This window comes from Panthera leo, chromosome C1 (genome assembly GCF_018350215.1).
Source record: "Panthera leo isolate Ple1 chromosome C1, P.leo_Ple1_pat1.1, whole genome shotgun sequence".
In the NCBI taxonomy this organism is placed as follows: domain Eukaryota; kingdom Metazoa; phylum Chordata; class Mammalia; order Carnivora; family Felidae; genus Panthera; species Panthera leo.
Genome location: NC_056686.1, coordinates 166,206,649 through 166,229,689, shown reverse-complemented (window position 1 = coordinate 166,229,689; position 23,041 = coordinate 166,206,649). Strand labels below are relative to the sequence as shown.

General features: G+C 38.0%; 1 protein-coding gene and 1 pseudogene across 7 annotated transcripts in view; one reads left to right on the top strand and one right to left on the bottom strand.

The window, feature by feature from the left end:
• Positions 1 to 23,041, top strand: part of SESTD1 (SEC14 and spectrin domain containing 1) — a 152,730-nt gene that overhangs the window by 48,297 nt on the left and 81,392 nt on the right. For all 7 annotated transcript variants that reach the window (XM_042949274.1, XM_042949273.1, XM_042949275.1 and 4 more), the window contains one exon: positions 1,151 to 1,259. In XM_042949274.1, the coding sequence (XP_042805208.1) occupies positions 1,151 to 1,259 (109 nt within the window). The remainder of the gene's footprint in view (positions 1 to 1,150; positions 1,260 to 23,041) is intronic.
• LOC122226310 lies at positions 6,949 to 9,013 on the bottom strand (annotated as a pseudogene).

Genomic DNA, 23,041 nt, shown 5'->3' with positions numbered 1-23,041 from the left:
TTTTTATTGATAGATTTCTAGTGATCATATGATGTTTTTACCTTTAGTATTTGCTGGTTTTTAAGCTTCTGAAATTGTCATAAATGTCATTGGGGTCAGAGAACGGACTTCAGTGTGGAAGTCACATGGGGAACTTTTTAAAGAAGCTGTGTGTATTATTTAGATTTTTAAAAAACCTTTTTAGTGTTTTATTTATTTTTGTGAGAGAGCAAGTGAGTGAGCATGAGCAGGGGAGGGGCAGAGAGAGAGGGAAAAAACAAAATCCGAAGCAGGCTCCATGCTCTGAGCTGTCAGCACAGAGCACAACGTGGGGCTCGAACCCACGAACCGTGATATCATGACCTGAGCCAAAGTTGGACGCTTAACCGACTGAGCCACCCAGGAGCCCCAGTATTAGCTAGATTTTAATGTTGATGGAAAATTGAAGAGGACTTGCATGTACACGAAGTGGGAGTGTGTTCCGCTGCCTGGCTTTCATGCTTCTGTATCCAGGTCCCATGTGCTCTTCTCAGCTGGGCGGGACTTTTCTCCTTGTGAACGCAGAATGCCTGTCTGACCTCTGTGAGTTAACTCAGACCATTCTTTGTCACAGATTACTCTAATACTCTTTTAGCTTAGCTAATAAATTCTACCCATTCTTCTTAAGTCTTTTCTATAAAGTTTTGCACCTTTATAACAGCTGTTATCATTTTCTCCATTTTCTGAGTCATTTTTTGTAATACTTTATGTATTTTATACACAGCCTACCCAATGAATTTGTATTTTATACTCTTATTTCTTATGACATAAAACTTTTCTTCCTAGGTTGATTGGAAATTTATTTTCCTCATAATGCTTATAGTGCTAGACATGCAATAGGTGCTCGATGAATTGATTATATCAAGAAACAGACTGGAAGAAAATTGAACAAAATGATAATTGCTATGTTTAACTGAAGATTTCATGGGTGAATTTTTTTTTCTTTTTTCTCAAATTTGTATAATTTTGCTATACTACTATAAACATTTACAATATATAAGATAAACAACTATTAGATAGTATTTTTACTTCTATCATAAACACTCTTTGTTTTAGTAACATTGGGTTCAAACACTTATTTAGTGCTTTAATATCTATTACATGTTATATTTGTATCTTTTTCTTTTAATAGGAGGAAAGGACCGACGAAGTGGCCTCATTCTGACAATTCCATTATGCTTGGAACAGACAAATATGGATGAGCTGAGTGTTACCTTAGACTACCTACTCAGCATTCCAAGGTGACTCTAAAGGTGTCTTTCCTTAAATTTTGATATGTTGTCATTCATTTACTAATGATTCCTGTTACTAAGGTACGCATTGCTATCTTACCCGCTTTTATTAGTGACATTGTAATTAAAAACACTAGAATTAATCATTTCTGATACAACACCATATAAAACAATTATTGTATGCTCTTAATACACTGAATAATGTGATACAGATTTCCAAAATGTATGTACTGCAGCTTTTTTTTTTTTTTTTTTTTTTTAATTTTTTTTTTTTTTTTTCAACGTTTATTTATTTTTGGGACAGAGAGAGACAGAGCATGAACGGGGGAGGGACAGAGAAAGAGGGAGACACAGAATTGGAAACAGGCTCCAGGCTCTGAGCCATCAGCCCAGAGCCCGACGCGGGGCTCGAACTCACGGACCGTGAGATCGTGACCTGGCTGCAGTCGGACGCTCAACCGACTGCGCCACCCAGGCGCCCCTGTACTGCAGCTTTTAAGGAATACACAGATTGAGCATCTGTATACCATGCAACTTGAGAAAACAGAATTTGGTAGAAAGTATTTTTTATTTAAACATCTATTTTACTCCATAGATATAGATCTAAATCTATGTATATATAATCTATCTATATATCTACAGATATAAATTGGTAGGTTTTAATATACTGAGGAAGGCTATTAGGAGTTTAAAAACATTTTTATTTTTAAAAATGCCAAAAATGTTTGTTTTACTTTGAAGGTCCTTGGATTTTTAATTCCTATATTTCTTGGATGAAGACAAAACAAACTTTCCTTTTTGCTTCAGCTGACCCATCACTTCAACAATAAAAACAAGCTCCCTCCCCAACTTCCTCTCCCATATGTGATATTTGAGGGTTGAAGTCTGATTGCATGTTAGACTCACCTGGAGATTTTTTTTTTTTTTTTCCAAATTCTAATGCCTGGGAGATTCTAATGCTCTCCAGAGATTCCGATCAAATTGTACTTGTGAGGTCTGCTCATCAGACGTTTTTAAAAAATCCTTTAAACTTCCCAGATAATTCTAATGCACAGTCAGATTTGTAAACCATTGCTATAAATAATGAGAATGAGAGCAGATTTTTTTGTTTGTTTGTTAAATATAGAGGTGGCAAAGGGAACAAAACTATCTTTATCTAATGCTTTTTAACGTCCAGATAGTGAATTTTAAATATTTTAGTCAGAGCAAACAGTTCTTTGTATTCTGGTTCTGTATTTTGCAACCTATTATGTAATAGGTTATTTCATTTTAAACCATCTTCTAGAGATCATGGTTAAAACTATATTTTAGAACAACTGACTTTATTTACACCTCCTTCCAATAATGGTCTATAATTTAATGATTCTCTTGCTGATTATTTTTTCCGTTTTGGGGAAATAGAGGTCTTCAAGTGAAAATTTTCATTTTTTTTACTTTCTGGAAAGGAAAATTCTCAAACTTCACAGCGTGTTAGTATTGGATAACCTTCCTAGTCCTCTGAGCTGCTGATAGCTATTTGTGTTATTCACCATTAGACAACATATTACTTCTAGGTAAATAACACTAGCTAGACATACTGCTAACAAATTTGGAAAAAGTATCCATGATTCATAGATATGTGGTCAGGGAACTTAGAGACCATCTGAACCAATTGCCTTGTTATATAGGTGAGGAAATTGAAACTCAGGTTATAGGTACTTGCCCAGGATCACACAGCTAGTTAGTAGTAGAGCTGAGACTAGAATCTACCTTTGCTGACACCGATCCAGAGCTCTTCATATTTCACATGAATAAAGTACAGTGTAGTTGTATTTTATGTGAGGTGAGGTTCTGAAGTTGGATTGTAATGACAAATTACTGATCGTCAAAATTATCCTTGAATAATGCCCAAGGAAGGATTAGAATTAGAGACATACAAACTATTTTTCCATGAACATGCAGATTTTCCTCCAGTGACACTTGAGGAACATGTCACTGAGGCTGAGTTCCAGAAGACACATTTGGCTAGTGATTAAGTTTATGATAAGAAAATGCTTGCTTATGTATGCTAGAATCATGCTCAGCCCAGTAGAATGCCCCTATTGTAAGAGGCACTGGGTAGATGAGGCCGGCTAAGGCACCAGCAGTTTGACTCACATCCTCTGTCTATTCACTCTGGATGTGCAAGCAGCAAGTACAATGGAGAACAAAAGTAGCCTACACTTTTAAAATCTCTCTCTCTCTCTTTTTCTTACATAAATATATACATAATAGTCCTCTGTGAATTATGAATCAGTTTCTGCATATCCACAAATACCTGCTGGCTAATAGAGAAGTTATGAATTGAAGCAAAATGAAAGAACTTACTCTAGCAAGGCAAAATAAATACTTGGATACTTTATTTTTGAAAATTGTTTTGCTAAGTTTTGGCCTTCTCAAGTATTTGTGAAAACTGAATTGTTAAATTTCGGTGTTCTTGGAACAGTCTTCTATAATTTGGGTGTTTAAAAACAGAGTTGGCAGCTCTGTATCAGTACTTGACATTTCCTTAGAGAACTAGAGTGTTTTTGAGCTCTTCATTGCAAATCTGGAGATCAGTTTGTTGGGTGCAGTCTTGAAAACTGACTTTTCTCCTTCAGAATGTCTGCCATTCAAAACTGCTTTTATTTTATTTATTTTTTAAAATGTTTTTTAAAAATTTATTTTGAGAGAGCAAGAGATTGTGTGCACCCGAGTGGGGGAAGTGCAGGAGAGAGGGGGCGGGGAGAGAGAGAGAGAGAGAGAGAGAGCGCGCGAGAGAGAAACCAAAGCAGGCTCCACGCTGTCAGCATGGAGCCTGATGTGGAGTTTGAACTCATGAACCATGAGATCATGATCTGAGCCAAAGGCAGATGCTTAACTGACTGAGTCACCCAGGTGCCCCTCAAAACTGCTTTTATTTATTTATTTATTGATTAAAAAAAAATTTTTTTTACGTTTATTTATTTTTGACAGAGACAGAGTGCGAGCACGAGCTGGGGAGGGGCAGAGAGAGAGGGAGACACAGAATCCGAAACAGGCTCCAGGCTCCGAGCTGTCAGCACAGAGCCCGACACAGGGCTTGAACTCACGAACCGTGAGATCATGACCTGGGCTGAAGTCGGACGCTTAACTGACTGAGCCACCCAGGCGCCCCAAAACTGCTTTTAAATTATAATCCCCCCAACATTTTAGTATGAAATATTTCAAATGTACAAGAAAGTTTAAAGAATTGTAAATACCATTATGCCCATCACTTAGAAGTCTCCAACCAATATTGAACTTGATCACATGTCTATTCATTTACCCATCCCTCTTTCCATCCCAGAACTTTTTCTTTTTTTAATTTTTTAATGTCTGTTTATTTTTGAGAGAGACAGAGTGTGAGTGGGGGAGGGAGAGACAGGGAGACATAGAATTGGAGGCAGGCTCCAGGGTCCGAGCCGTCACCAAAGAGCCCAATGTGGGGCTCAGACTCACAGACCGTGAGATCATGACCTGAGCCGGAGTCGGCCACTTAACCTACTGAGCCACCCAGGCGCCCCCATCCCAGAACTATTTTTAAGTTTACCCTATCAGAATGTGCTCAGCATGTATCTAGAAAGTTGTCCTTTTTAGTAGTATGTCTTAATTTTTTTGTGTGACCTGCTGTGTCTCCCAGTTTTCTGCTGTTAAAGTTTGGCCCCTCCTAAGCTGTGACTGTCTGAGGACAGCTCCAGCAGTGTGCTTGTGTGGCCTCATCCTCACAGGACATGCCCCAAAGTGGTCTCCCTTTTGCAATGAACACATTAACATTTTGAATATATTAATAGATTTTAAAAACTTATGTAAAAATGAAAAGAAACTATTCAGTTTTTTATCTGTACTTCATGCTTATGTTTAATGACTAGAGACACCATATGATATATACCTATTTTATATATTTATTTAATTTTGCTTTTTTTTTCATTTATTCCATTTAGTATTCCATATACCTGCCTGTTATTAACCAGAAATCTGAATCGTTATCTTGAGAATTCGTTTATTTTTATTTTTATTTATTTTATAAAATTTACATCCAAGTTGGCATATAGTGCAATAATGATTTCAGGAGTAGAATCCAGTGATTCATCCCCTTTATATAACACCCAGTGCTTATCCCAACAAGTGTCCTTCTTAATGCCTCTTGCCTATTTAGCCCATCTCCCCACCCAAAACCCCTCCAGCAACCTTCAGTTTGTTCTCTGTATTTAAGAGTTTCTTATGTCTTGTCCCCCTCCTTGTTTTTATATTATTTTGCTTCCCTTCCCTTACGTTCATCTGTTTTGTATCTTAAATTCCTCATATGAGTGAAGTCCTATATTTGTCTTTCTCTGACTAATTTCACTTAGCATAATACCCTCTAGTTCCATCCACATAGTTGTAAATGGCAAGATTTCATTCTTTTTGGATATGTTCCTGTTTTAAACAGGTAACCCAGCACAACTGAGAATGGAAGCATTTCCTGATTCTTTTTCACATGGATTTCCCCTAAGCCTGTTTTTGTTTCAGATCCTCAATTAGAGGGTGTAAATCAAATACTAAGTTTATGTCCAAGTAACTCATGTCAGTTCTACGTGGAGTTCAAACCTAACCATTACTGCCCCATTTTCTGTAAAAGGTCAATCATAGGTTTTAGTACAGAATAATAAAGGTTTGGGCCAGCCTGAGTGTTGAATTTTAGGAGAGGTAAATCAAGTTTATCTTTTGTTTTCTTAGCTATTGCTGTATATTTTAGACATAAACAGCATGATCAGAAACTTATGTGAGTCTATAATTAAGAGATTCCTTTATGGAATTAAAGACAAGAAATAGAAATTAATCTACAAATGTTTTCATTAAAGAAGTAAATACTGAGACTAGCACTAACCAAAAATCTCACAAATAGTTTGTCAATCTCATTTTATTACATAATTCAAAATTTAAGATCAGAAGCATATTCACATTCAGTACAGAGAATGAAATTTGTTTCAATACTATTACGTGAAATGTGATTATAAGATAATGAGACTGCCTGCTTTTTTTTTTTTTAATGTTTATTTTGCAGGAGGGAGGGGTAGAGAGAGGGAGACACAGAATTTGAAGCAGGCTCTAGGCTCCGAGCTGTCAGCACAGAGCTCGACTCAGGGCTCGAACTCACAAACTGTGAGATCGTGACCTGAGCTGAAGTCGGACGCTTAACCGACTGAGCCACCCAGGCACCCCTAGACTACATGCTTTTTAAAATCACATGACAAATGGCAAAACACATTTCTTAACCTTGTTTTCTCATTATTAATTTTCTAAGGAGACCCTTTAGAAAGTTTTTCCTATTCACTTCTGCTGGTGTTACAGTATAGTCAAATTACAGTCTGTTTTTAGATTGTGAGGTCTTTGGGGAACCTGGCTGGCTCAGTTGGTAGAGCATCCGAGTGTTTTTTTTTCGGGGGGCGGGTGGGACCAGCTCACGTTTCATTGTGACATTTTAAAATTGGACAATTGTTTTGACATCTGCTCCCTCCTCCATATTTAGTCTCTTTAAAATGACAGGAAAACACCCAATCATAGGCTTAATGGGTTTCATAAGTTTATACCTTCAGTTCCTATTTGTAGCATCCAGTATTCCTTTGAAATGCCAGACAGACCCGGCAGTGGCCAGCAGTACACTTCAGACCTCCGGAGTTAAAAAAAAAAAAAAAAAAAAAAAAAAAAAGTGTAGGTTCTCTGAGTATTCGGTGTTGTAGTGGCACTTGTCCAAAACTGGTACATCCCTACCACTGGGGAACTTTAAATGTACCACTGGATAAAAAAAGCTTTTTCCCCTTCAAGGGCAAGAAAAAATCACTCCTCAAAGCCCACCAGATCTGACGGTGAGGTCTTTTTCCTGTCCTATCTCTTCAGGCTTGTTTTTTTCAGTGGAGCAAGAGAGACCAAGATCTGACATGAGTTACAAGAAATAAGACCGAGATGGCTATAAAGCAAGTGACCAGGAGCAAATGAGATGCTTCTTTACTTCTCACATCCAATATATGTGCTTCACAGAAAAACGACCGAAAGTAACAGTCCCACAAAATACAACAGCTAGAATTACAAAATCCATTCATCCGAGGGTGGTGGGAGGCAGGCAGGGGAGTTGGGAGGGTAAATGGCATAGGGAGAAAGAAAGTATTCAAATCAGTCCAGGCACAGGGGCTGGCAAGTGCTAGAGAAGAGCTGCAGAAAAACCTGTGGTCCATTCAGACTCACTGGTGTTAAAAATCCATATACTGGTGTCAGGAAGATTCTGCCTTATACACACTAGAGACAGAAATCCCAGTTCCTCAGAGAGAAGGGAACATGCAGAGGGTCCTTGGCAGAACGGGACCTGCCTTCCCTGGTGGAGGAGTTGATAAGGAAAAGAGCTCCTACAGCCTCCTTCCAGTCCCACCCGTCTCCCTCCTCTGGATGGCAGGTGACTCAGTGGCCTGCAGGGGTCTTCAGTTTGGCAGGAGACAGATGTAGTGAAGGGAATTTCTCAGCAGAGGTTGAGCTACTCAGGGAAGACTACAGGTAGTCTGTCTTGTGGAAAAGTCCGTTCCTTAAGAAAACCACCAAGAGAAGAAGCACAACTTGAGAAGGTATGCTTTGCCAGGGTTCTTTGCTTCATTGGTGCTGATTATGAACAGAGGAAAGAGAATGGAGAAGAGGCTAATAATACATGAGGATGGCACTGTTGTGAGGAAAGCCAGTGGCAAACCAAATCCAAAGTAGTACAGCCAGTTCCTTTCTGTGTTTGACAGCCAGTGGTGGATTTCAATTCCTTACTGAACCAATGATACTCAAAGCAGTATAGAGAGTAGAGGAGGGACATATGCAGAAGACTAACCTGCAGACCAACAAGGTAGATGGGAAGGGGACTCACAATCATCCCCTGGATCAGGAAAGGAGCCTGCAGCAAAAGGTTGAAGAGCATGTCAGCAATAATTTTGCTGACACTAGGGAATGGGTGAGGCTCCCTCCCTGATACAGGATCATGCTAGATCAGTTGTGTCTTTAAACCAAATGGCACTGACAACATTGCTAAGCACAAACATGGACGTAAGGAAGAATTCTAGCCACAGCCAAACATCTCCATGTAGTGATGGATCACCAGTAACTTGGGCTGTTACTGAATGTAGCACAGGAATAAACACTTGATAAAACAAGAGGAGACTTAACCAGAATACTCCACCATTCCAAGTGCAGCACTGGAAAATTCTGATGATACACGGCTCACTCTCTTGCTTCCTTTCAATACTTTGGGCTCTCCTCTGCGCCACGACACTGCTTGCCCTTCTTCAACACAGCTCCTCTCTCTTTGTTGAGTCCAAGCATCTAGCTTTGAGATGGTTCAGATTCCCCAGAATGAGCCTTTGATTCTCGTGGCAAGGTCCTGGAGAAAGGTTTTGATACTGTCAGCCATTTCTTCACCACCCGAACTACACAGAGAAACGTCTCAAAATCTTTGATCATGATGGATATGGCCGCTCTGCTGCCTGGCTCCTTGCCCACCATGGGCCGCTCAGCCCCTCCTGGCTTCTCTGGGCCCGCCACCAGCTCCCTCCCCGGCGCTTCCAGGGCTGGGGCCGCTGCACCAGCACTGGGCATTCCCAGGGCTTCACTGGGCCAAAGGGAAGTCAGGCTGGTGCCGAACTGAGCCACGCCATGCTGCCCTGGGTGGAAGGGCAGAGCATGCTACTCTTGATCTCAGAGTCGTGAGTTTGAGCCCCATGCTGGGTGTGGAGCTTACTTCAAAAAGACAAAAAAAAAAAAAAAAGATTATGAGGTCCTTGAATGCAGAACCCTGTTTTATTTATCTCCATATCCACAATGCCAGTAAAGTGATTTGAAGACTTCATGTGTTCATTATATGCATATTGAAGGAACGAACCACACTTAGCAACAGTCATAGAAATGACCTAAAAAACATGAAGGGAAATAGAACAGCTGTGTATAGTTCTATAATTTTTTAAAATGTTGAAATCATTATTTGAATCCCATAATTAGTTTTATAACTGCCAGTATTTTTTTTTAATTCTTAACTGTAATTGACATACAATGTTATATTGGTTTCAGGTTTATAACATCATGATTTGAAAATTCTATGCTCAGTGCTCACTATGATAAAGTTGGTCACCAAACATTGTTATTACAATACTATTCCTTATGCTGCAGTTTTCATTTCTGTGACTTATTTTATAACTGGAAGTTTGTACCTCTTAATCCCCTTCGCCTATTTTGCTCATCCCACCACACTTACCTCCTTTCTGGCAATCATCAGTTTGCTCTCTGTATTTAATAGTCTGTTTTGTTGTTGTTGTTTTTGTTTTTCTATATATAAGTTAATCATATCATATTTTTCTTTGATTTTTTTTTATAAAGGGGCCAGGCATTTTCATTTTGCAAAGGGGGCTTGTGTATTATTATTTTTTAATGTTTTATTTTTGAGAGAGAGAGAGTGTGTGTGAGTGGGGGAGGTGCAGAGAGAAGGGGAAGAGAGGATCCAAAGTAGGCTCTGCACTAACAGCGGAGAGCCTGATGTGGGGCTCAAGCTTACGAACTGTGAGATCATGACCTGGGCTGAGGTTGGACGCTCAACCGACTGAGCCATCCAGATGCCCTGAAATTCTTTTTTTAAATTTATTTTTTAATGTATGTTTATTTTTGAGAGCGAGAGAGACAGAGCATGAGCGGGGGAGGGGCAAAGAGAGAGGGAGACACGGAATACGAAGCAGGTTCCAGACTCTGAACTGTCAGCGCAGAGCCTGATGTGGGGCTCAAACCCATGAACCGTGTGATCATGACCTAAACCAAAGTTGGACGCTTAACTGAGCCACCCAAGTGCCCCTAAAATTCTTTTTTTTTAATGTTTATTTATTTTTGTGAGAGAAGGAGGGGGGAGGGGCAGAGGGAGAGAGAGAAAGGGAGGGAGGGAGAGAGAGGGGATCTGAAGCAGGCTCTGCGCTGATAGCGGTGAGCCCGATGTGGGGCTTGAACTCATGAACTGAGATCTGAGCTGAAGTCGGATGCTTAACCGACTAAGCTGCCCAAGCGTCCCTTCTTTGTTTATTTTACTTAGCATAATAACTGTTGGTCCTTCCATGTTGTTGTAAATGGCAAGATTTCGTTCTTTATGGCTGAGTAATATTTTGTTGTATGTATACACACACACACACACACACACACACACACACACCACATCCTCTTTATTCATCTGTCATTGGACACTTGAGTTGTTTTCATATCTTGGCTGTTGTAAATAATTCTTCAATAAACATAGGATTCCATATCTCTTTTCAGATTAGTGTTTTTGTTTTCTTTGGGTAAGTGCCCTGTAGTCGAATTATAAGACTGTATGGTATTTCTATTTTTAAGTTTTTGAGGAACCTCTATACTGTTTTCCATACTGGTTGTACCAATTTATCTTCTTACCCTAAGAGCATAAGGGTTCTCTTCTCCACATCTTTGTCAACACTTGTTATTTTTTCTCATTTTGATACTAGCCATTCTTACTGGTGTGAGAAATCTGGGATTGTGATACCTCCAGCTTTGTTGTTCTTTCTCAAGATTGCCTTGGCTATTCAAGGTCTTTTGTGGTTTCATACAAACTTTAAGATTATTTGTTTTAGTTCTGTGAAAAATTTTAATAAGGATTGTGTTGAATCAGTAGATTGCTTTGGGTAGTATGGACATTTTAACAATATTAATTCTTCCAAGCCATAAGCATGGTATCTTCCCATTTGTCTGTGTTGCCTTCAGTTTGTTTCATCAGTCTCTTACAGTTTTCAAAGTACAGATCTTTCATCTGCTTGGTTAAAGTTGTTCTGGTGTTTCATTCTTTTTGGTGCAGTTGTAAATGAGATTGTTTTCTTAATTTCTCTTTCTGCTCCATTATTAATGTTAGAGATGCAACAGAATTCTGTATATTTTTGTATCCTACAATATTACAGATTTCATTCTAATAGATTTTTGGTGGCATCTTTAGGGTTTTCTGTATATAGTACCATGTCATCTTAAGATAATGACAGTTTTACTTCTTCCTTACCAATTTGGGTGCCTTTAAAAAATTTTTTTTATCTGCTGAAATTAGGGCTTCTAGTACTGTGTTGAATAAAAGTGGTGAGAGTGGACATCCTTGTTCTTCATCTTAGAGGAAACACTTTCAGTTTTTTCACCATTGTGTATGATGTTAGCTGTGGGTTTTTTTCACATATGGCCTTTATTATGTTGAGGTGTGTTCCCTCTAAACCCACTTTGTTGAGAGTGTTTATCATGAACAGATGTTGTGTTTTGTCAGATGCTTTTTCTGCATCTATTGACATAATTATGTGGTTTTTATCTTTTCTCTTGTTAATGTGTATCACATTGATTGATTAGCGAGTATCAGTTCTTGCATCCCTGGAATAAATTTCACTTGATTGTGATGAATCATCCTTTTAATGTGTTATTAAATGTGCTTTGCTAAAATTTGTTGATGATTTTTGCATCCATCTTCATCGAATATATTGTCTTGTGTTTTTCTTTTTCTGTATTATCTTTGTCTAGTTTTAGTAGCAGGGTAACATTGACCTCATATAGTGAATTTGGAAGTTTTCCTTCCTCTTCTATATTTTGGAATAGTTTGATAAGAATAGGTTATTAACTATTTTTTAAATGTTTGGTAGAATTTATCTGTGAAGCCATCTTGTCCTGGACTTTTGTTTGTTGGGAGTTTTTTGATTGCCAGTTCAGTTTTGTTACTAGTAATTGGTTTGCTCACATTTTCTATTCCTTCCTGATTCAGTCTTAGAAGATTGTTTCTGGAAGTTAATCCATTTCATCTAGGTGGTTTAATTTGTCGGCATACAATTTTTTATAGCATTCTCAACAACCCTTTGTTTTTCTGTGGTGTCAGTTGTTATTTCTCCTCCTTTGTCATTTCTGATTTTATGAGCTCTCTTTTTTTGTTGATGCGTCTTGCTGAAGGTTTATCAATTTGGTTTATCTTTTCAAAGAATCAGTTCTTAGTTTCATTGACTTTTTCTAATTTTTTTTTAAGTCTCTGTTTCATTTGTTTCCATTCTCATCTTTATCATTTCTTTCCTTCTAACTTTTTTTTTTTTAAGTTTGTTTATTTAGAGAGAGAGTTAGCACACCCAGGAGCAGAGGAGAGTCAGAAAGACCAGGAGAGAGAGAATCCAAGCAGGCTGGGCGCTGACAGCGTGAAAGGAGCTCAGTCCCACAAACTGTGAGATCGTGACCAAAGCTGAAATCAACAGTTGGACACTTAACTGACTGAGCCACCCAGGCGCCCCTGTTCTTTTTTCTAATTCCTTTAGGTGCAAGATTAGTTTGTTTATTTGAGATTTTTTATGTTTCTTAAGATAGGTTTATATCACTATAAACTTCCTTCTTAGAACTGCTTTTGCTATATCCCAAAGATTTTGTACTGTTGTGTTTTCAGTTTTGTCTTTATGTATTTTTTTATTTTCTCTGATTTCTTCATTGACCCATTGGTTGTTTAGTAGCATGTTTAGCTTCCATGTGTTTGTATTTTTTCTAGTTTGTTTTTTTTTTTTTCCTTGTAATTGATTACTAGTTTCCTACTGTTGTGGTAGGATAAGATGCTTGGTTTGATTTCAGTCTTCCTATTCCTTAATTTATTGAGACTTGTTTTGTTACCTAACATGTGATCTATCCTGGAAAATGTTCCACGTGCATTTGAAAAGAATGTGTATTCTGTTGTTTTTGGATGGAATGTACTGTATATATTTGTTAGGTCCAATGTGTCATTCAAAGCCATTGTTTTCTTGTTGATATTCTGTTTGTATCATCTATCCACTGATCTAAGTGGGGCGTTAAAGTCCTTTACTATTGTATCACTATCGGTTTCTCCCTTTATGTCTGTTAAAATTTGCTGTATGTATTTAGGTGCTCCTGTGTTGGGTGTCTGATATTTATAGTTGTTACATTCTCTTGTCAGATGGATCCTTTTGTCATTATGTAATGTCCTTATTTGTCTCTCATTTTATTCATTTATCTATTTTTAATGTTTATTTACTTAGCAGGCAGGGGTGGGGCAGAGTGAGGGGGAGAGAGAATCCTAAGCAGGCTCAGGATTGTCAATGCAGAGCTGGACATGGAGCTCAAACCCATGAACCGTGAGATCATGACCTGAGCCAAAATTAAGAGTTGGATGGTTGACTGACTGAGCCACCCATGTGCTCTGCTGCAGTCTTTCTCTTAAAGTCTATTTTGTCTGATAGAAGTATTGCTAACCCAGCTATTTTTTTCCCCTTTCTTCTGCATGAAATATATTTTTTCATTCCTTCACTTTCAGTCTGTATGTGACTAGATCAGAAGTGAGTCTCTTGTAAGGCAGCATTTTTTTTTTTTTTTTTTTTTTTTATCTAGTCACCCTATATCTTTTGTTTGCAGCATTTGGTCTGGTTACAGTTAGAGTAATTATTGATGGGTATGTACTTATTGCCATTTGGTTAATTGTTTTCTGATTGTTTTTGTAATTCTTCCGTTAATTTTCTTCACTTGCTCTCTTGTGATTTGATGGTTTTCTTTATGTTATGCTTGGAATCCTTTCTCTGTTTTGCTGTGTAGCTATTATTGGGTTTAGATTTGTGGTTACCATTGGGTTTATATGTAACATCCTGTATGTATAGCAGTCTGTGATAAGTTGATAATTGCTTAAGTTGGAACACATTCTAAAAGCACTAAATTTTTATTGCCCACCCCCACATGTTGTGTGTGTCATATTTTACATCTGTTTGTGTATCCCTTGGCATTTTTGTGGATATGTTTTACTATAATTTGTGTTTTAACTTCTGTACCGGCTTTATAAGTCATTAATCTGGGGCACCTGGCTCATTTGGTTGAACATTACGTTCAGCTGAGGTCATGATCTTGTGGTTCATGAGTTGGAGCCCCGCATCAGACTCTCTGCTGTCAGCACAGAGCCCCTTTCAATTCTCTGTCCCCCTCTCTCTGCCCCTTGCTTGTGCTATTGTGTCTCTCTCTCTCTCTCTCTCTCTCTGTCTCAAAAATAAGTAAACATTAAAAAAATTTAAAAGATACAAGTCGTTAATCTACCTTTACTATATGCTTGCTTTTATTTGTGAACTTTTTTGTTTTCATAATTTTCTTCTAGTTATGGGCTATGGTTTTCACTTAAAGAATTCTCTTTAGCATTTCTTGTAAAACTGTTTTGGCGTGATGACCTCCTTTAACTTTTGTTTATCTGGGAAACCCTTTATTTTTCAATTCTTAATGATAATCTTGGTAGGTAGGGTATTCTTGGTTGTAGGTTATTTTCCTTTCAGTACTTGGAATACATTATGCTACTCCTTTCTGGACTGTATAACTACTAGTATTCTGTAGGTTATGTATCCTATATGTTCAGAATTAAAAAAAAAAAATCTATGGACATTTTTCTTCAAAGAAAATCTTAGCCAGAAGCAGAATTTATAAAACAGATAGAAGTGGAGGTCCACAGCTATTTCTGCCCATTCTTATTTTCTCTTCTCAGACTTCACTCCCGCTGCAGGGCCCCCTCCCTCACTTTTTTTTTTTTTAATTTTTTTTTTTTTTAACATTTTATTTATTTTTGAGACAGAGAGAGAGAGCATGAACAGGGGAGGGTCAGAGAAAGAGGGAGACACAGAATCTGAAACAGGCTCCAGGCTCTGAGCGGTCAGCACAGAGCCCAACGCGGGGCTAGAACTCACGGACCGTGAGATCATGACCTGAGCCGAAGTCGGACACTCAACTGACTGAGCCACCCAGGCGCCCCCCCCCCCCACTTTTTTTTTTTTTTTTTTTTAAGCATTTTATTTTTTTTTTTAAATTTTTTTTTCAACATTTTTTATTTTTGGGACAGAGAGAGACAGAGCATGAACGGGGGAGGGGCAGAGAGAGAGGGAGACACAGAATCGGAAACAGGCTCCAGGCTCCGAGCCATCAGCCCAGAGCCTGACGCGGGGCTCGAACTCACGGACCGCGAGATCGTGACCTGGCTGAAGTCGGACGCTTAACCGACTGCGCCACCCAGGCGCCCCAACCCCCTCACTTTTAAGGAGACTTCTTGGAGCTTTTAGGACTCTGCAGAGCAATTAGAAGATAATTGGAATATCTTAGTTCATCGTTGATATGTTTTCTTAGACTTGAGAAGACTCAGTATAGTCTGAGAGTGTGACTGAGATGGCTTTCCTCTTTTTTTTTTTTTTTTTTTTTTTTTTTTAAATGGGACTCACTCCCAAGAAATTTTGAGCCAGTGCCTTCCATTTTCCTCTTTAACGAATGTACTTTTACTAGATGGAGGTATAATTGCATTGTCCTTAGAGTTATTTCAAAGCATGATGGTTGAGGGTTTTGAACATGCTTTATGCTCTTGATGAGTGTTTTTGTTTTTAATATAAGAAACACCTATGTATTGAAAATTTATAATGTGCCATTTTAAAATGTAACTGCTAAGCTAGTATTTCCTTTCTTTGCCATGTAGTTTTTATTTTTCTGTCCTTTCTGTTCCCTTTTTATATGCTTAAGTTCACATCAAGGGATGGCTAAATTGTCAAGCTGGACTAGTATAATAACCCCATTCTCTTCCCACTTTGCAGGCAAAACCAAGATTGATTTCGCTAAAACAACAGTTGTATCATCCTTCTCAGTTTTCCATGACCTCTTTTTTTCTGCACAGTGAATTCAATTCAGTAGCCATTTATTTTGCTGATGCCAGTGCAGACATTGTACATGGTGCATTGCGAAGGCAGGAAAGACTTAGGTCTTTGTTCTCAAGGGCAGTCTTTCAGTCTTCTCTGCCACGACCTTGTATGATTAGACTCACCTTTTCAGTTAATATTTCTTGAGCACTTGTTATGTAAGGCACTTAGTTTTAGTACTTTTACTAACTCAGTTTTCAAAATAATGGTAAAGTAGATAGTATTATTTCTATTTTATAGATGAAAAAATGAGGGCGGAGAAATTAAGAAACTTTCTCAACTTAACATAGTGCCTTTGCTCATATTCTTTATGCTCAGTGTCTGTCCTTCACATTAAATCTTATTAGCTCCTTTAAGTAGATCCTTCCCAGATTCTGCTGTTATCCAGATTTATAGCACTAACCGTTTCTGACTCTTCAGGAATTTAACCATAATGTGTTTAATGATGATTCTTGATTTTTTATTTATTTTTACATTTATTATTTGTCTTGATTTTTTTAATTTCAAAAGCGTATATTGTTTCCTTAGTAACAAATAATATAATGTCTTGACTGTATAGTAGACACTAACTGAAATACTCCTTATTCTTTCATCTTTCTAAATGATTCTGAGCTCCTTGAGGGGAGAAACTGTATCTTATAATTTGTATTTTTCATAGCCCAGTGTAGTACCTTACTCTTAGTCGGTGGTCAGTGTGGCTTATGGATATGGGTTTCTACCTTCTATTTTATTTTACTGCTTCAGTTTCTCAGAGCTCTGTGTACTCAAATGTGGGCTGACTAAACCTAGTAACTGACCATTCTCAGAACATCTTATATTTTGTTGGAAAATTCAAACATACTGAAGTTGCCAGCTCATTAGAAACTATTTTGATGGACAGAAGTTTGTCTAGGCTGGTATTTCTTTCCTTTGTAGGACTTTAAATTCGGAATGGACCTGACCTGAGGATTTGCTTGTGGATTATGATTGGGAAGCATATGTGAAAAGGATATCTTAGATTTCAGGAAATAATAGATACCGTTAAGTCATTTAATTCTTTTTTTTTCTTTTTTTCCAACTTTTTTTTTTTTTTTTTTTTTTTTTTTAGTCATTTAATTCTTTTAACAAACTTATGGGATGAGTTCAGTCATCATTATCCCCATCTTATGTATGAGGGTTCTGAGACATAGAAAGAGTAGGCAATTTAGGTGTCTTGACCAAGAGCATGTGGTAAACCAAGGGGAATTTGAACCTGGCATTTTGACCACTAGTTTGTGTTCCTGATTACTGCTCTGCAGCCACCTCTGCTATCGTCACAGTGCCATATTTATTGGTAACTTTTAGTATTTATTCACATTTAACCTGGATCTATCACAGCTGATGATTGACATATGAAATAGCCTTGGTGAATATGGTCTTATAAAAGACATTTGAAAGACTTTTTAATTTGCTTTCACATTTCCTTTCAACAGTATATTCAGTATATACAGGCATATCCTGGAGATAATTGCGTGTTCAGCTCTAGATCACTGCAATGAAGCCAATATTACAGGAAAGCCACATCTGCAGTTATTTCTTCAATCAAGTTTTGAAGCCTCGAAATCATCCATGAGAGTTGGAATTACCTTCTTCCAAACTTCTGTTATTGTCGATATTTTGACCTCTTCCCATGAGTCAAGAATGTTTTTAATGTCATCTAGAATGACAAATCCTTTCCAGAAGGTTTTAAATTTACTTGCCCAGATCCATCAGAAGAATCACTGTCTCTGGCAGTTATAGATTTTTGAAATATTCAAATAATAAGACTTGAAAGTCAGAATTACTCCTTGTCAGAATTACTCCTTGGTCCGTGGGCTGCAGAGTGAATATTGTGTTAGCAGGCATGAAAATAATAACATTAATCTCATTGTACACCTCCATCAGAGCTCTTGGGTGAACAGGTGCAGTGTCAATAAACAGTAATAGTTTAAAAGGTATCAGTTTTTCTGAGCAGTAGGTTTCTACAGTGGGCTTAAGCCCATTCAGTATACCATGTTGTGAACAGATGTGTTTTCATCCAGGGTTTGTTATTTCATTTACACAGTACAGGCAGAGTAGATCTGCATAATTCTTAGGGACCCTAGGCCTTTCAGAATGGTAAATGAGTATTGGCTTCAACTTAGTCATCAGCTGTGTCAGCCCTGACAAGACAGCCTGTCCTTTGACAGTCAGCTGTAAAGTTCTCCTCTCTAGCTGTGTAAGTCTTAGATGGCATCTCCTAAAGATGCTGTTCTAATAGAAGACTGTTCTGTCTACATTGAAAATCTGCTGTAGAGTAAACCACCTTCATTAATGATCCTAGCTAGATCTTCTGGAGAACTTGCTGCAGGTTCTATATCAGCACTTGCTGCTTTACCTTGCAATTTTACATTCTAAAGGTGGCTTCCTTTCTTAAACCTCACAGATCAAACTCCGCTAATTTCAGACTTTTGTCCTACGGCTTCCTCACCTCTCTCAGCCTCCATAGTACTGTCTGGATTGGGCTTTGGTTTAAGGGAATGTCGTGGCTGGTTTAATCAGAAGATTAATCAGACCACTGAAACTTTCTCCAAAGAATGTTTTGCTTTCTTATAGTTCATTTGTTCACAGGAGTAGCACTTTTAATTTCCTCCAGTAAATTTTTCCTTTACATTCACAACTTGGCTGACTGGTGAAAGAGACCTAGCTTTTCGCCTTTGTTGGTTTTCTTCATGCCTTTCTCACCAAGCTTAATCATTTTTAGCTTTCGATTCAAAGAACAAAATCATTTGAACACTTAGAGGCTACTGAGCAGTTGTTAATTGGCCTAATTTCAATATTACTGTGTCTCAGCAACTAGGGAGGCCCGAGGAGAGAGGGAGACAGAGGAACATCTGTTGGTAGAGCAGTCAGAACACACACAACACGTATTCAGTTCTCTATCTTATAGGGGTGTGGTTTGTGGCACCCCAAAACAACTATGGTAGGAACATTAAAGATCACAGATCACCGTAACAAATATATATAATTTGGAGTTTGAAATATTGCGAGAATTGGGGTGCCTGGGTGGCTCAGTCAGTTAAGTGTCCGACTCTTGATCTTGGGTCAGGTCATGATCTCATGGTTCATGAGATTGAGCCCCACACTGGGCTCAACACTGGCAGTGCAGAACCTGCTTTGGATTCTCTCTCTCTCTCTCTCTCTCTCTGTCTCTGTCTCTGTCTCTGTCTCTCTCTCTTTCTGCCCCTCCCCTGCTTACAATCTTTCTCTCAAAAATAAGTAAATAAACATAAAAAAAATACTGTGAGAATTACTAAAGTAGGACACAGAGACATTAAGTGAGCAAGTGGTGCCTATAGAGTTGCTGGACCAGGGTTGCCACACAAACCTTCAGTTTGTAAAAAATGCAGGGCCTGTGAAGTGCAGTAAAGCAGAGTACAATAAAATGAGGTATACCTGTATTTAAAATCATTATTTTCTAGCTTAAAGTTTAGGAACTTGTTGATCATCCCAATATAGAATCATAGTACATCATCAGGATTGGAAAGTTACCTTAAGAATCATCTCCCCACTCTTAAATCTTCTTTATAGAAATGCTGCCAAGTACTTGCCCAGATTAATCTTGATCAGATTACTATTGATTCTGTAGTGATTCAATACCTATAGAAGTCATCTTTCCATTTTCTTTAGTTTTATTTTATTTTTTTCATTCAAACTTGGGTCTTAAGTCAATTCTTCAAAATTGTAGAAAAACTCATTTATGTTACAGAATAAACACCAGAATGCAGAGCTTTAATGAGTTGCCAAAAAATTATACAGTTGTTAATACCACAAGTCTCTAGTCACTCAGTAAATATGTGAGACCCTGCAATGAACTCCTCATTGTTCTAGGTGCTGAGGAAATGGGTGAAGAGAGGAGACCCAGTCCCTCCCCTTATGGGCCTTATAGCTAATGATCAAATGAATGTTACCAATAAGCACCCAGTTTGTTGGATGTTTATGAATGCTATGAAGACAAAACATGGAAAGAGTTAAGGATGGTGTGTGTGGTACTATTTCACAAAATGATAAGATAATATTTTACCAGAGCTGATGGAAGTGAGGGGCAAGTAGCACAGATATCTTATGGAAGAGCATTTAGGAAAGAGCATTTATGAAAGAGCAGTTAGTGCAGACGCCCTGAGGTGAAAGCAGGCTTGTGGAATCAGCAAGGAGGTAATGTGGTGGGAGCAGTTTGAGAGAGGGACAGAGTTCTGGAACAGTGGTCAGAGAGGCTAGAAACAGATCATAGAGAGGACCTTGTAAACCATGGTAAGGGCCTCCGTTCTGAAGGAGAAGGAAAGCCACTGTTGCTTTCTGACTGGGGAGTGATACAATGTACACCCTCTAATATTTTTAAAGGGTATCTATATTTATTTTTTTTTTAATTTTTTTTTTAACGTTTATTTATTTTTGAGACAGAGAGAGACAGAGCATGAATGGGGGAGGGGCAGAGAGAGAGGGAGACACAGAATTGGAAGCAGGCTCCAGGTTCTGAGCCATCAGCCCAGAGCCCGACGCGGGGCTCGAACTCACGGACCGTGAGATCGTGACCTGAGCTGAAGTCGGACGCTTAACTGACTGAGCCACCCAGGCGCCCCAAGGGTATCTATATTTAAAGCACTGTGCTAAAGCTGCCAGGATATCAGTCAGATAATATCCTTGCTTTCTGGAAGCATGTTATCTAAGGATAAATTGTAAATAAGAAGTTATAATAAAAGCATAAGTGAAATTAGTTGCGATTATTTAAGTATAAACAGAGCTCTGTAAGTGGAAGAGTTTTAATTAAAGAAATTAGTGAAGAGCTACAGTGTACTGAACCCCAGAAATCCCCAGTCTGTTTCTAGTCAAAGTGAGTGAGCTTCTTAAGGAGCCTCTCCTCTTTTAATAGTTGTTTTAATGTAGCTACCTCACCTTGAAAGGCTCAAATGGTGGAGGACCAACGAGACAGTCTTAATAGATTGTTTTTATTGTTCTTTAGATGTAATTATAAACATATTAAAGGTATAGAAATTTATTAATATTAGCACTGCAGCTACTCTAACATACCCTTTATAGAGGACAGAACATGCTTCTAAACTTAAGATATTAGAAAAGAGTTGAAACTATCTCTCCACTTGTAGGAATGTAAAAACAAAACAAAAACCCACAATCCATTCCCATAGTTGAGAGATCACTGGTCTTGCAATTTTCAAATAGTATCCTTCAATTGTATTTTCATTATCTTAGTAAAATGTGAGAAAATTATGATTAAGGGTGTTTTTTTAACTACCCCAAAAGATAAATTTAGAGCACTTTTACGCCCTTAAGATTACTGCAGATGGTATTTTCAAGCTTCCTTACTTTCTTTGTCTTAACATACAGATTAATTTAGAGTGTGCTTTGAAATATAAATGTATTATTCACATAAAACTTCTTTAACAAAATGGTTGTGTAACCTGTATCTCCGAGATGCAGATGCCAGTTGAAAAGAAAGTACCAAATTATGGGGATGGCACACTGATCTTGTCTCTAGTACCGGTGAGGGGAGGCCTTCCACTGAACAGCTCTGTGTGTCTTATCTCCTGCTCCTGCAAATTTCTACAATGCATTGGCAGAGACCCTCAGTTGGTTTTACTTCTCTGAAGACTACTCAACAGCCAGCTACCTGACCTAGGTTGACCTCTCTTGGTCTTGTATCCTACCTAAGTTAAAGTGATCTTCCTAGATGTCTTGTTGTTGGGAAACTCCAGGAATTTCTTCCTTACCTGATCCTTCAACTAGCAGTTAAGTATCAGATTTGCTTCCCCAAGCAAGTCTTTATATGCTCTTTCTAATCCAAAGTGATCATTGTATTATCTCACATTTTTTCTCCCAAAGAATACCTAATGAATCCTTTGTTTTAAAATGCAAAATCCAAAAACAGAGTACTTAACCATTGTTTTAATTGAGATATAATTTACATACCTTAAACATCACCTTTTTAACTGTACAGTTTAGTGGTTTTCAGTATATTGACAAGGTTGTGTATCCATCATGCACTCTTATTATTTGCCCCCTCCCCCCACAAAATGTTGTACCCATTAGAATTCACTCCCCAGTCTCTTCTCCTCCTAGCCCTTGGCAGCTCTTAATCTGCTTTCTGTCTCTGTGGATTTGTTTATTCTGGAAGTTTCATGTAAATGGAATCATACAATATGTGGGCTTTTGTGTCTGGCTTCTTTCACTTAGCATAATGTTTTCAAGGTTAATCTATGTCGTAGTATGTACCAGTACTTCATTCCTTTTTACATTGAACAATATTGCATTGTACAGATCACCACATTTTGTTTTCCTGTTCATCATTGATGGACATTTGAGTTGTTTCTGCTTTTGGCTGTTAGGAATTATGCTGCTGTGAACGTTTGTGTGCAGATTTTTTGTATGGACATTTTTTCAATTTGCCTCATCTTTTGAGTAGTTCTCTGTTTCCTTTGGAAACTCAGCTTCTATCCCTGCCTACAGGGGATCTTAGAAACCTTTAATAATACCATCCCCATTCTTAAAACTTTATTGTTTCTCAGTGGAATTAGACCTCACTTTTCCAAGAACCATCTTGAGGCTAATGTGAATAGTTGGAGGAAGTAAGGCAGGATTAGTAAAATACCCTGGATTGTTGGATTTATATTTTAGGAAAGGGTTGCTAATTACCTTTTCTGTAATGTATGTAACTGATAGAACTTTGAGTGTGGAGAGGTTTCACTACCAAATCCTTGCCCTGCTAAGTAAAACTAAATGTCTTCTATTGTATTGGAGGGAGGACAGTTGAGATCCTTGCACTGAATTGATTTTATAAGTAGATAATAATAATAAAGCATCTATGTAGTTTGGTCTGTAGGATGGAGTTTTTCAACACAGTTGTTGCATTTTACTAGGGTAGGCTTTTGGGAAGTGTTTAATACTTGAATAATTGAATATAATATATAGCAGTAACACATTCCAACACTCAAGATATTTATTTTGTTGGTCAAATATGTGAGAATGCAGAGGTGGGTGGTATGTTCATACATGGAGTATTCAGGCTTTGAATTACTATGT